Source organism: Carettochelys insculpta, chromosome 7 (genome assembly GCF_033958435.1).
Source record: "Carettochelys insculpta isolate YL-2023 chromosome 7, ASM3395843v1, whole genome shotgun sequence".
Lineage (NCBI taxonomy): Eukaryota > Metazoa > Chordata > Testudines > Carettochelyidae > Carettochelys > Carettochelys insculpta.
Genome location: NC_134143.1, coordinates 3,730,482 through 3,745,409, shown reverse-complemented (window position 1 = coordinate 3,745,409; position 14,928 = coordinate 3,730,482). Strand labels below are relative to the sequence as shown.

General features: G+C 47.6%; 1 protein-coding gene across 4 annotated transcripts in view; it reads left to right on the top strand.

The window, feature by feature from the left end:
- Positions 1 to 14,928, top strand: part of PDLIM1 (PDZ and LIM domain 1) — a 76,021-nt gene that overhangs the window by 37,963 nt on the left and 23,130 nt on the right. The window contains exons 1-3 of one of the 4 annotated variants that reach the window (XM_074999607.1): positions 10,075 to 10,215; positions 10,456 to 10,526; positions 12,846 to 13,151. In XM_074999607.1, the coding sequence (XP_074855708.1) occupies positions 10,486 to 10,526; positions 12,846 to 13,151 (347 nt within the window). In that variant the 5' untranslated portion in view covers positions 10,075 to 10,215; positions 10,456 to 10,485. Of the gene's footprint in view, positions 1 to 10,018; positions 10,216 to 10,455; positions 10,527 to 12,845; positions 13,152 to 14,928 lie in introns of those variants that run through there. The other 3 variants (XM_074999604.1, XM_074999606.1, XM_074999605.1) reach the window with 3 other exon arrangements.

The following is a 14,928-nucleotide window of genomic DNA, read 5'->3' as shown; positions in this document are numbered from 1 at the left end:
GTTGCCTCTCTGTGCCTTGTCCCAGAGTGGCATCTGACCTGATTCTCAACACTTCTAGCTGTGTGCCGGCTCTAATGAGTCTTGATGTGGTGCAAGATGAGCTGATTTAGAAAGTGTTGTTTTCTCCTTGTACTCATTTTTGTGGTGCTGCCCTTGTCAAGCCTAGTAAGAAAGACTGGTCCTGCCGCAGGGAGATCTCCGCATTAGGCTGGCTTTGAAACGTAGCATGGCCTGTTTAGAACGTTGCTGTGGCTCCCGGTCATCATTCAGTCGAGGTACTGTCCTGAGCAGCTGATCTAAATGACCTGCCAGTGGTGAGCTGTTTAGGGCAGGAACTGTGTATGTGTATATGTAGGGACAGTGCCTGGCATACAGTGGGCGCAACAGAATGCAGGTGGTAAGTAACGGTCTGAGTGCCATAATCTTAAACATTGCTAGGCTTGTTGGCTTTCTTAGATAAGAGAGGCCCCTCTGTAGAGAGTGGGACAAATGATTCACTTTCACAGGACTCATTTGTGCTCAAAACACAGGAACACTGAGTAATGAGAAAGCTTTGAATCTAGGGTGCTGCCAGCCTTTCAGTTCCTTCATCTGTACAGCATTGTGGTGTGGATAGTTCATTCCCAGGCACAGGTTTTGATGCCTTGTAATGTCCTGATTCAATTAAATTTCAGTTAATTTTAGGGAGGAAAGGCAAGTGGTTCCTTTAGAAGTCAATAGAATGTAGCCATCTGATTCTCACTGATGCCTTTCCCCCTTTACTGGCATGGCAAAGTGTACTGAATGGGACCACATTTAATACTTTAAGGCCCAGATCCTCAAAGGTATTTTGGCTCCTAACTTCCATGGAAATCAATGGAAATGAGAAGTCTAAATGTGGGGAAGCATTCAACGTCAAACCCCAGCACAAAGTTTCGTGGCGACACCCAAGATCGAAACATTGGCACCAGCTTGACCTCGTCCTTACCAAACGCAGCCGTTTAGGTAACGTCAGGGTGACACATAGCTACCACAGCGCAGACTGTGACACTGACCACTTGCTCGTGTGTAGTAAGGTGCACATCCAGCTGTGAAGACTCTTTCGTTCCAGAAAGGAAGGGAAGCCGCGCGTTGACACTGGCAAGACTCGTGACCCTTCAAAAGTATGCGAGTTTGTCCAAGCACTTGAAGAGGCCTTGCCCCGCCCAGATTACACTGATATCAGCAAGAGATGGGAACAACTACGGGACGCTATCTGTAATACTGCGATATCTACCGTTGGGAAGAAGACAGTCAAGTCTGCTGATTGGTTTGAAGCCCACACTGAAATGCTGACGCCCCTGATTGAGAAGAGGAGACAGGCACTGGCTGCATACAGGTCCTCTCCCAGTGAGGTGAACCTGCAGGCTCTCCGGTCTGCTCGGAGTCAAGTAGAGCAGGTTGCTCGGCAGTGTGCCAGCGATTACTGGCTCCAACTCTGCTCCAAGATTCAGCAGGCCGCAGACACTGGTAACATGCGAGGAATGTACGATGGGATCAAGCAGGCCATCGGTCCATCACAAAGAAAGACTGCGCCACAGGCGAGGTCTTGAAGGACAGAACCAAGCAGATGGAACGCTGGGTGGAACACTACTCACAGTTGTGCGCCAGAGAGACTGTAGTTACAGAGAGAGCCCTGAATGCCATCGAGCCTCTGCCCACCCTGACTGAACTCGATGCTGAGCCCACCTTGGAGGAACTCAGCGACGCGCTAAAAGCACTCTTCTGGAAAAGCCCCAGGGAAAGACGGTATTCCCTCAGAAATCCTCAAATGCGCCAACGGTACCCTAGTTTCAGAGCTGCATGGAATACTGTGCCAATGCTGGAGAGAAGGCAGCGTACCGCAAGATATGAGGGATGCTAACATCATTACTGCCTACAAGAACAAGGGTGACAAAAGCGATTGTAACAACTATCGCAGCATCTCCCTTCTCAGTACCGTGGAGAAGCTATTTGCACGTGTTGTTCTGAAGAGGCTCAGTGTTCTTGCGGAGAGAGTCTACCCTGAGTCTCAGTGTGGGTTCAGAGCTGAACGGTCCACCATAGACATGGTTTTCTCTGTTAGGCAACTACAAGAAAAGTGCAGGGAGCAGAACAAACCTCTGTATACTGCCTTCATCGACCTGACCAAGGCATTTGACCTCGTCAGCAGAAAAGGTCTGTTTGCGATTCTGGCTAAGATCAGCTGTCCGCCAACTCTGCTCAGCATTATTAGGGCCTTTCATGAAGGCATGAAGGGGACCATCGTATATGACGGATCCACATCCGAACCCTTTGAGATTCTCAGTGGAGTGAAGCAGGGGTGTGTGCTGGCTCCAACACTGTTCAGCATCTTCTTTGCAGTTAGCTCAAATATGCCTTCGGAGCTGCTACAGAGGGCATCTCTCTCCGCACGAGAATGGACGGCAACCTCTTCAAACTGTCGAGGCTTAGAGCGAAGACCAGGGGGCTTACGAAGCGTCTAAGGGAGTTCTTTTTCGCTGACGATGCAGCTATTGCTGCTCACACTCAGCAGGAACTGCAGTCACTCGTAACTCGCTTTGCGGATGCATGTATGGAATTTGGCCTCACAATCAGCTTAAAGAAGACCCAGGTGATGGGCCAAAACGTGGGTAATGAGCCATCTATCAGTGTGCTAAACTATGAACTGGAAGTCGTCCATGAGTTCGTGTACCTCGGCTCGATGATCTCGGACAACTTGTCACTTGATAGCGAGATCAACAAGCGCATTGGAAAAGCCGCCACAACGTTCTCCAGGCTGACGAAGAGCGTATGGGCTAACAATAAGCTCACTGTACACACCAAGGTGCAGGTCTACACAGCCTGTGTTTTGAGCACACTGCTGTACGCCAGTGAAACATGGACTTTGCGCTCAAAACAAGAGCAGCGGCTCAACACATTTCACATGCGCTGCCTTAGGCGCATACTCGGTATCTCATGGCAGGACAAGGTCCCCAATAGCGCAGTGCTTGAGAGGGCACCGCCTCCACGTTCACCCTTCTCAAACAGAGGCGTATGTGCTGGCTGGGCCATGTCTCGCGCATGACGGATGGCCGACTACCGAAGCACCTCCTCTTCGGCCAACTGGCGTCTGGAAAGAGGCCGAAAGGGCCACCTAAATTGCGCTACAAGGACGTGTGCAAGCGTGACCTCAGCGCCCTCTCTATCAGTGCGAACACCTGGCATGTGCTCGCCTGAGACAGGCATGTCTGGAAACAGGGAGTGAAGGAAGCTCTTGTTATGTATGAAACTACCTTGGTGAAGGAAGCGGAAGACAGGAGAGCCCTCAGGAAGATCCATGCCCGTGATACCAGAGCGACATCTGCCTACTGCTGCTCACAGTACAGAAAGGGCTGCCACTCCCGCATTGGATTGCACAGCCACAGAAGACGCTGCTCGAGTCAGTCCAACTGAGGCATAAACCCAGGATCCCTCGGGATCGAAGGATGCCTACTACTGCTACTACTAAATGTGGGGATCTTTTTGTTTTGTGTTAGGAAGGAGGTACAAATAAACCTTGAGGTTTGGCAGCTTTACATCAAGAATTCCAGTGTTATTTTCAACCTCTCTGCCTGTGAGGAGGCTCTTTAGCAAGGGCCCACTTTCACATAGCTCCTTGTGTCCAGTCCCCAAAGGATTTTGTGAGCTACGTGCACTTGTGTGAATGTGGAGTCACTGCAGTGAAATAAGAGAAGTTACGCTAGATTTGGACCAGTACAACAGTTCAGAGTCTGGCTCTAGAAGGTCTCGTATGTCCGTCTTTTTCTAGCAAAATTAGAATATATGAGAATCATTCATTATGTTACCAGGAGAATACTAATTAACCTATCTATATTTATGCAGTAAGCTTGTACCACAAAACAAGCATTTGTGTATATTAAGACCAACCTGAGTCAATAACTTGGAGCTGTTTGTTTCGTAAGTGGTCCTGGATCCCATCCTTACTCCTGCTCCCTGCCAAGCGGGGGTGGCGAGAGGTCAGTGTTCATGGTACGCTAGCAGCTGAGGTACAGCACTTGCTTTAGCACTCTTCCCAGCCAACTCCCCAGGTGGCTGAGGCAAGGAAAGCCACTGCAAACCCCACAAGTGGATAGGACAAATGCTAGGATGGCAGGGGTAAGGCAAATGTGGTCATTATGGCTGTTTGTGGTCTCTACCTGTGAGAGTAAAGGAGAGTTGAGGCCCAGAGCACCTGGGTCCACATTTTCCTACCTCCAAACACTGGAGATGGTCAGAGCTGGCGTTCGTGACTTTGCACTTTGGCTAGGATAGGGGTTGCAGCATGCTCTGACACTGCATTGCAGCAATGTAAAATGTTGCGTGAGTGCCGTCCTTTGAACAAGGGGGTCGACGTGACCATCAAAGTATTACAGATCTCAGAACAGTTCTTAAAATGAAAGGGTAACCCCAGTGCTGTAGCTAATGCTTCCTCTCTCAAATGAAGCAAGCGCTAAATCCAGGACTATGCAAGGACTTTGCTGAACTTACCCTGGCTGTTGAATTTCACTGCATGGATGCTTTGCCACCAGTTTCTCTATACTTTGTGAATCACCTCTGCCTAGAAGTATGGATTCTTTTCAGTTTAAAACAGGGGCAGAGAAAGGGCATTGAGGAACTCTGGTTGTAAGTACAGTTTAATCTCCTCGGTAGACAGAATAGGGCCTGTGCAGTCCTCAGCTGGCATGTGCCTGTAAGTGCAGGACAAATGAAACCATTACCTTACTTTACAGTAGACCCCACCCCAGGGTTACACTCGTATTGAATGCCACTGTTGGATTAAAGAAAAAGGGGGAGCTAGCTTTCAGGCACACCCCCACACACATGCAGGCCCCCCTGCACTTATGCAGCTGAAGATTTGCATAGGGACAGCAGGGGAACCAAGGCTCCAGTGTGTCTGGCTGCAGTCATGAATCTGCGGTGGCAGGTTGATTGCTTGTCCCTCTTGTCAGTGTAGTGTGCAGGAGCAATCAGTACCACCCATCCTGGGGAGGAGGGGAAGGACCCTGGGTCTCCCCCTCTCTCCCCAGCCAGCTGAGACTAGTTCCTACAGAATGGTGATGGCAAGAAAAACTCCAATAGCTTTTCACCCGTCTTCTTAGGTGTTTTAGTCCATAGCTTGTGTCCTGTCCCACTGCCTCAGGATGGTGTACCACGTGAGTCATCACTACTGTCCAGGACTCTCTGGCCGTGTCTACAGTAGCCCAAATTTTCGAAATTGCCATGCGAATGGCCATTTCAAAGTTTACTAATGAAGTGCTGAAATACATATTCAGCACCTCGTTAGAATGCCGGCAGCTGTGGCACTTTGAAATTGACGTGGCTCATCCAGATGGGGCTCCTTTTCAAAAGGACCCTGCCAACTTCGAAATCCCCAATTCCTATCTGCTGTTAGGAAAAATGGGATTTCAAAGTTGCTGGGGTCTTTTCGAAAGGAAGCCCTGTCTGGATGAGCTGTGTGGCTGCAAGCCGTGTCAATTTCGAAGTGCCACGGCTGCTGGCATTCTAATGAGGCGCTGAATATGTATTTCAGCGCTTCATTAGTAAATTTCGAAATGGCCATTTGTATGGCCATTTCGAAAATTTGGGCTAGTGTAGACGTAGCCTCTATGACCATGAGTCATCAGCTAACAGCAGGTGGGACTTCGATCTTCTTTTGATGGGGCCTCTTTCTCTTGCTTGGATGGGTTCTTTTGCAGGGCTCAGCTTCTATTATTTCAAGGTGCTGCTGGCAGCTGGTCATCCAGACAGGCTGGCTTCGGGGACTGATTCCACATACACCCACATTCACACTTTCCTTGCTCACACAAGGGAAAGTTCACTGCAGAGAAAACCATTTCTTTTACAAACGAACAGCCAGGATTTCTTACAGACTTGTGGTATCTATAAACCATTTTTTACTAACTTATAATACTTAATATAGACCTAGCAGCTGCTACAAAACAAGGCTTACAGAAAATTACAAGACTTAAAACCAGTAATGACTGACAGTTACAGAGCGTACGTCTGCATTGTATGAGACAGAGCAGAGGCTTTATACAACAGAAACCACAGGGCTTTACTGCTTGAGAGCTGAGGCAAGCAGTTTCTACTGGCCTATACAGAAAACTCTAAGTAAAAGCAAACATAGGAGTTCCTCCAACTGCCTGCTAATGCTGCTCTTGCAGACATGGAGGGGCTGAAGGGACCAAGAGAGGTCACTGAGGCAGGGCCAGATATATCAGGCCATGCCTGACAGGTGTTAAAGCTAAGCTGGTTTTTAAAACCTCCAATGTCGTGGATTCCCCAACCACTCTTGTTCCAGAGCTTAACTAACCTTATAATTTAAAATTAAAGTGCAGCCGTAACAGCACTAAAGGGAAAGTGCATCCACAGCACGAGCTCTGAGGGAGAGAGAACTTTCTAACGCAGTGTGAACCACCTCCATGAGAGGAGCAGCTGGCTGTGCTGAAAGCCTGTTTGCACGGGCACTTCACAGAGCTGTAGCTTGCCGTGCTTGGGGGTCGTACCTGTGAGTCAGAATGTTGTACGGCGTATAAGCAGCAGTGTAGTAGAACACAGCAGTTACTTCTCATGTCTTACATAAGACACTCCAGAATATTTAATTTTTGTAACAGCGTCACATTGTTGACTCATAGTCAATGTTTGATCCACTCTAATGCCCCAGATCCTTTCCAGTGGTACTGCTGCCACGTCAGTAGGTTCCCATTTTTCATGTGTGCATCTGATTTTTTTCTTTGTAAGTGAAGTATTTTGCTTGTTTCACCTCTCTCCTTTAGCATGCAGGCAGAACAAACTGGCACAACGGGTGACAAGTTCTGCAATCCAAGCCATAATTGGAAGATCTCACTGAGCTTCCGGGCTTTGCCAATGCCCCTTTCAGTGTCTCAAACAGTCTGCCAAGAAACAGAGATTAATGACACAAATAGCACTCACTTTTAGTGAGCCCTAAGAGGGTTTGCCCATACCATTGCAGTGACTGACTGCCACAAGGATGTTTTGCAGTATAGATGCTGTGTGACTGCAATATCAATTTGAGAATACTAATGTATCCTGGAAATGTGGCAAATGTGTAGCGAGAGAGTTCATAGTCTTTGGTTTGCAAATAGGATTTTTTTTTTAAGTCCACCATCATATCCTACACAGAACGTGCCAGTAATACCAGCCTTACAAAACTTAACAAGAATTTTACCTGCATAGGCCTAATAAAATGATGACTCAACTTTTTACTAACATGATTATAATAGCTATATTTTACTTGTGTTGCTTGAGTTGACATGTATTTCACTAGTGCGTCTTACCCCAAACTTAAGGGTGTCATATTCATGATGTGTTTCTGCTTGAGTTACCTTTTTCTCCAGCCAGTGGAAAGGCCAATACCACCTTTCCTCTCCTTCATTTCCCGGTTTCAAATGGATTTCAATAAAGAGGAAGGATGACTTGCTGGTTAAGGTACTGAGCTGAGAGTGGGGAGATCTGGGTTAAATTTTTGGCCCTGCTGCAGACTCCATGGATGACTTTGGGCAATCACTTGATCGCTTTGTGCTTCAGTTTCCCAGTTTATAAAATGACGAATAACACTTTCTGTCCCCCTACCCTTCGTCTTGCCTATGTTAGAGTCCAAGATTTTTGGGACAGGATCTGTCTTTTACTATTGTGTATCAGCACAATATGGCTCTGGTCTCAGTTTGCACCTTTAGGTGTGTCTGTATTCAAATAATACTAAACAGATGAAATGGGCTGTGAGGCGCATTTTGAGAGTATTCAAAGCCTCAGTAGTTTCCAGGAAATGTGGCCCATTCCCCAAAGGATCCTTGATTCCTATGTCGAGGCAGAAACACTAGAACATCTCAAAAAATCTGAGGAAGATCCAGGTTTAAGGCAATTTAAGGTTTATGTCTCTTTTAAGCAAAACTTGGATAAACTTTACAACGGAGCAGTGAATTTTTTTTGTCCTAAGTAAGACACAGTAAGCTGAAGAAACATATTCTAGCTAGTTCTGAGCATGAATCACAGCATTCAGGTGATGGCTGAAACAGACAGTTACATGTATCGGCTTCCTGGAGGCTTCCTTAGCGCTGCTCGCACCCTATGGAATGATGTAATTGTTTCCATTTTGTATAGTTGTCTCCAAGGGAACTTAGAAGTCAGAAAGTGTAGAGAAGTGGGTGTGTTGTTGATCTGACCTTCAATAAGCCCGTGGGTGTATTGCCTTTATGAGGCAAAAGCCTGTAATATAACAATCTCCACTAGGAGATGGCTGAACTCTGTTGGCTTTTGATGACCTTCTGTTTTTCTTTGTTTAGAAGTTATTACCGCATGGGTATGGAATGCTTTAGGGACTTCAGAAAGGATGTGGGAAGCCAGTCAGATTGTTTTGTTCCCTTGCCTTCCCCTCCCTCTTCCCTGCCATCCTGCCAAAAAAAAAAAAAAAAGAAAACCCTTCCAAATTTCTACTTTGCTTTCACATCGTGAGAAAACCTTTTTGGAGGGGTGAGAAATCCCCAGTAGCTGTGACACATCCTGTGTATCTCTGAGAGAGATTGGAGCTCGGAAAGATTGATCAGTGCATCAAGGACCAGTGAGACAGTTGTTTGCTGTAGCTTTTGTTTTTGAAGTTGCTACCTCTTTGGCTTAAACATACTTCTGTGAACTGTGCTCTTAAAGGCACAGGTGCAAGGCCAGTACTGCGTGCGGGTGTGTGCCGAGAGCAATGGGTTTGAAGCCAAGAAAGTAGGCCCCAGATCTGAACAATGCCTCCCAGTAAACCTGGAGCTCTTCGTATCAGAGTTGGACCCATCTCTAATGCAGAGCCGATAAACAATGAACAGTGAGAAATGTTAATCTTCTCTTTATGGGAGCAGATCTTGAGGTGCAGTATCCAGTTCAACCAGCCCCAGCTGTTCAAAAATCATGAGGGCAGTTTAAAAATACCAGGAGATCTTCACAGTTCTGTGATCTTATTTGCCTTCTGGGTTTGGAGCCTTTGTGATGAGGTAGTTGTCACATATTCCAGCTTTTCTTCACAGACATACTCAAGTTGTAGTGAGGGAGGTCGAGGATGGATGTTTTGGTAAAGCACCGGAATAGGTTACCTAGGGAGATGGTGGAATCTTCATCCTTCAAGGCTGTTAACAAGAGGCTTGACAAAACCCTCACTGGGATGATCTAGTTGTTTTTAGCCCTGCTTCGAGCAGGGGTTTGGACTAAATGAGCTCCTGAGCTCTCTCCCTACCTTAATCTTCTGTGATTCTATGACCGAACGGGTCATGCTGGTGGGTGAGTGGCAGTATATGTGAAGGAAAGCATAGACTCAAATGAAATCTTAAATGAAGCAAACTTCAATGAGTAGCTATGGGTAGCAGTTCCATGCTCTAATAAGAAGAAATTAGCAGTAGGAATGCACTGTTAACCGCCTGGCCAGGATGATGACAGTGGCACTGAAAATCAGGCCTTTGGAAGGTATTTGAGGTTGGATCCCCAAAAATCTACTAGTCACATTTGAAGATGTCGGCCTATGTTAAGTCCGAATGGAAGCCCAGCCACATGGTAAATCCGAACAGTCCTGCCCCCAAGACTGGCTTACAGGGGGCTCAGTGGGAAGGTATTAGTGTCAGTGTGTGCTCCAGAATCAAACCGTTGTGTTTAAAATCAGGACTGAATGCAGTGGTTCCAGTGAGGTCTGCCACCACTTGAGACAGCAGTAGCTCTGATCGGCCTGCCTCAGCCCCGTCTTTCCAGTGAGCTGTTGTTGCTGAACCCTGTTTTATGGACTCTTTCACAGCAAAGCCAAGTGAGCAGCTGGAGAGGGGGATGCTCATAGCACAAAAATCCTCAGTCCATTGAGAGCTCCGTCCCCTGCAGGGTCATAGCTGGGCAGATGCAGGGGGAGTGTTTCTCTGGTTACACAGAGCTGCAGTTGCTGCATGTTCATCCAGCTGTCCTGTCACCTGCCACCTGCATGTTAGACGCTTCTGACTTGCCTTTGCTCCCTTGCATGCAGGAAATAAGGCACATAGGAAGTGCACACAACCGGAGTGCTGTGCCATTCACTGCTGCTACCGCTTCCTGCACTGCCCCCAAAGTGATCACTGCCCAGTACAACAGCCCCGCAGGCCTGTACTCTTCAGAAAACATCCAGACGTTCAACACTGCTGTGGAGTCTAAGTCATCGGGTGGTGCCCAGGACGCCAGCAAGCCGTAAGTAGTTCCTCACTTCTGTTTCCCTGCCTCCTCGTTGGTGGGATGTCTGTTATCCTGGCGAGAGCTTTGTGATAAAATCATTGCAAGTGTATGAACTGTTTAACATGAGACAGTTCTCTTACAGGCTTGTGCAGATAGCATGTGTGAGACTGGATGTCGTCCAGTGGGGTGTGGGTACAGGGAATGTTCTGCAGGGTGCAAACATGAAATTAACAACTTTGTGTTTTTGTTCGCCAGAGACCAGCGCAGTTTCAGCGTTCATTCAGCATGACATACCAGCCCTTAAAATCACCCTCTGATCGAAACAGGTGCCCTATGCTTTATTATCAGCATTTTGTGTAATTGGTCTTTTCTTCTGGCTTTTCAAGCAATGCTGGAAGGGTACAATGTGGTATGGGAAAAGAGAAGCCCCTTTTCAGACATAGCTTTGAAATCTTACAGGGAAACCATCAAGGGTTGGTGTTTTTATTAACTTCCCTTTTCTTGGGATTTTAACGAATTGGAAAAGCTCAGGGCAGTTGTTTCTCTTATGTGTAGTGTGTTATGTGGTCAAGGCTAGGAGTCTGAAAATGTACCGTCACTCAACAGCAGTCCCAGAAGAACACCCACAGGTTGGGGTTGTGTTTGCTTCTGACCCTTTGCCAAGGAGTAACACTTCACCAAAAGAACTGGCCTGCCTCTAGTCTCAAGTGCTAGAAACAATCCTGGGTTTGTCTGATGCGAACCAGCAAACTGCTGGGCTCTGACAATTACTGCCTCATTGAATTTGAGCAAGTCGCTCACTTACCCTCCTAGTGCCCCACGTTCCACGTCTGTCAAGTGAAGACAATCATCATTAGAAGAATTCAGGGCACTGGGTGTTACTTTTATTGCCCTGGGGGTCAGGTGCTGTGCAAACACAGAAAAGAGGCTATCAGAATCTGAAGATACAGGCCTCTGCTTCAAAGGTGAAGTGTTTATGGCCGTGCTTTAGGTGCTGATCATCTAAATCCCTGGCTTGCAGGTGCAGTCAAAAGGGAGAGGTCTCAGGAACTTCATTTGTGCTCACAGTTGTTTGTGCCTGCAGGAACTGAGATATGTCAGTTTGAAAACATCTTCTGCGATGTGCACACAGGGTAGCTTTCTTATACAGGGGTTATGTCATGTCTTGCTGATGCGTTGTCAGATTTGGCCCGACTCCACCCCCGCTGGCCCCAGTGAAGGCAGAACTTAGCTTGTGGGATTTCATTCTCCAGTCTGCCAGTTTACGCTGTTGGAAAGAGTCATGTTGTGAGACACCAGCCGTAGGCCTCTGCGGGAGTCCTGATTGGCAAGGGCGATCTTACTACATCTTACCATCACTTTGCTAATTAGGTCAAAGTTCACGTCCGACATGACTGGTGGTCTGTCTAGCTCATAGATACCCAGATAATGTCAGGGCAAAGTCTTCAACATTTTGACTTGCCTACCCCAGAGGTTATTTTTGCCTTCCACTTCTCTCCTGGGAAGAGCCTGGTGGCAGTGAGACCCATGGGGCTGTCACTCCTTCCTCCTGCTCTAGAAGGAGGGCAAGTGGCAGCAGGTGGGTTCAGACCCAGATAGTGTGAATAGCTGTAAAAGCCTAGCAGGTTTTATAGCTCAGTGGTTTGAGCATTGGCCTGCTAAACCCTGGGGTTATGAGCTCAATCTCTGAGGAGGCCGTTTAGGGATTGGGGCAAATAGATGTCAGGGATGGTGCTTGGTCCTGCCAAGAGGGCAGGGCACTGGACTAGATGACCTCCTGAGGTCCCTTCCCGTTCTAGGAGATGTGTATCTCCAATAATATGTACTATATTTTTCCTGAGCAGGAGTCCCTTCAGAGTAAAGGTTGCTTTAATGGGGCTTTCAGCTGCCCAAAGCTCAGACAACAGTAACCTGCACTCTGCAGATTGTCTTTCAGTGGTTCAGATTTGGAAGAGGGACTGAGACCATGTTCATCTAACATCATATGATGTATAATGCACAGTGCTCACCACCCACCCAGAGCATCTTTCTGTGAACCCAAGAAGCCACCTCTGTGTGCTGGTGTTACTCCAGAAGCATGTAATTGAAATTATCCAGCCCAGCCTTTTCCCTCTACATTTACACCAGTGTAAGCAATGCAGAATCTGGCCAGAGAAACTGCAGCTACTATATTTGTTTTTCAGGTCTTTACAAAAGAACTACCTGACAGTGACCGGTGATGGGTGAGGGGAGGGACTTAGCATCTATTTCTCCTGCTCCATTGTCCCTCTGGGGATAGCTGCAGTGCAGTCTGGAGGCATGACTCCAGTTCATCTAAGCATATCCCATCTATCTGGTTTAAAGCTAGCTCAGTCACACGTCCTGCCTGCAGCGCAGATGTCCTCTTACTGCTCAGCTGGAATGTCAGCTTTTGCCAGAAGCCTTACCAGAGAGCTGAGCTGTAGATGGTAGATCCTTCCAGTGAAAGAAAGGCCTAGCTTCAAGTACGCATTTCAGAATTGCTTGGGAATTTGGCTTATTCTTTCATTAACCTCTTCCTTCCTTCCTTTCTTTCTTTCTTCCCCCTCTGTGTTTTCCTCTCAACTCTGCAACCCTAAAAATATGGGAAAAAACCAACGTCCCTTATAACCCTTTCCTGCCTCTAGCCATTTATCGCCTCCTGCGTTCCAGGCGCCATTTGCAGTGGTCTATAATCCTCTCCAGCTGCACACCTCCTTGCCTGTGTTGCAAAGGAGGCACAGCACTTCCTCTGTGCCAAGCCAAGTGAGAGTGGGGCCTGAACAGCTAAAGCAAGCCGCTCAAATCTGCCCTAACAGCCCTGTGGAAGTGGAGGTGCCGGGACTCAAAGTGGTACACGTGCAGTTTAATTCCCCCTTGCAGCTCTATTCTCAGAGAAACGTCCTGGACACTTTACAAGGGCAGATCTCTTCTGTTAGCCCGGCTTTTCCCAGGTAACTTTGCCTGCTGCGTACGTGGCTTACTTGGCACACATGTGCATCCGCAGCTTCATCGCCACAAGTGACTTGTTACTTGTCCGTTGCTAACCTGTCACCGAGTAGCTGAGGTTTTATGTATCACCTTTCTGAATGAAAACCTAATGCATGTCTTCTCACAGCAGCTTTCTGGGCATTGCATTTGTTTGGTGTACACAATGCAAAGCACTGAAACATGCCAGATCAGTGCGCCACTGTCCTCTGCTGCTTTACACACCCACACACAAAGATGGGGTTACAGGAGTTAGTTACCTGAAAAATGATCTTGTAGTGACTTGACTTGTTGAGTGGAAGTATGAGTGACAGTTGCCGTTTATTGACCGGGAGACACTGTCATCTGTCCAGCTGATAAATGTCCTGTGAACTTTCATTTTGCATGTTGCTCTGTGTGTGTATATTTGAAGGCTCAGACTCTAGAGCCTGATTTATTCCAAAGCCTGGCAAGAACAGGCTCACCTCCCACTCTTTCACTGCCCGGGTGGTTGACAGGGGAGGCAGGGTGTCCTAATAGGAAGAACACTGGACAGGCACTCAGGAGACCCAGCTCTGCCATTGGATTGTTGAGTGACCTTCAGTGAGTCATTTCAGTGCCCTGTGCTTTAGTTTCTCCATCTGTAATGATGCTTATCTCCTTTGTACATTTCTTTGAGACCTACAGATGAAAAGCACTATAAATAGCTCTGTATTGTGTAAGCCTGTATCAGGGTTTCCCAAATGGTGTTCAGTGGACCCTCGGGGTTCCATGGAGTGCAAATAAGGGTTCCGTGAGAACACTCCGTTACAGTAACATTTTATCATTTAAAAATAACATTTAAGCATTTATGAATTTTATTAACAAAATTTTCATTTGTGTTTCCCGTGATGGCTACGTCTACACGTGAAGCCTACATCGAAGTAGCCTATTTTGATGTGGTGACATCGAAATAGGCTATTTCGATGAATAACGTCTACACGTCCTCCAGGGCTGGCAATGTCGATGTTCAACATCGACGTTGCGCAGTACCACATCGAAATAGGCGCTGCGAGGGAACGTCTACACGCCAAAGTAGCACACATCGAAATAAGGGTGCCAGGCATAGCTGCAGACGGGGTCACAGGGCGGACTCAACAGCAAGCCGCTCCCTTAAAGGGCCCCTCCCAGACACAGTTGCACTAAACAACACAAGATCCACAGAGCCGACAACTGGTTGCAGACCCTGTGCATGCAGCATGGATCCCCAGCTGCAGCAGCAGCAGCCAGAAGCCCTGGGCTAAGGGCTGCTGCACACGGTGACCACAGAGCCCTGCAGGGGCTGGAGAGAGAGCATCTCTCAACCCCTCAGCTGATGGCCACCATGGCGGACCCCGCTATTTCGAAGTTGCGGGACGCGCAACGACTACACGGTCCCTACTTCGACGTTCAACGTCGAAGTAGGGTGCTATTCCCATCCCCTCGTGGGGTTAGCGGCTTCGATGTCTCGCTGCCTAACGTCGATGTTAACATCGAAATAGCGCCCAACACGTGTAGCCGTTACGGGCGCTATTTCGAAGTTAGTGCCGCTACTTCGAAGTAACATGCACGTGTAGACACGGCTGATGTGTACTTGTGTAACGCCAGCTTAGCCAAAGAGTGGGGACGATGATGTCACTACTCAACACTGCGCGCATTGTCACTCAGGGGTGCCATCACCTGTGAGGGGCCCTGCAAAATTCTTTCAAATTAAATAGGTTCCATGGCTAAATAAAATAGGGAAAT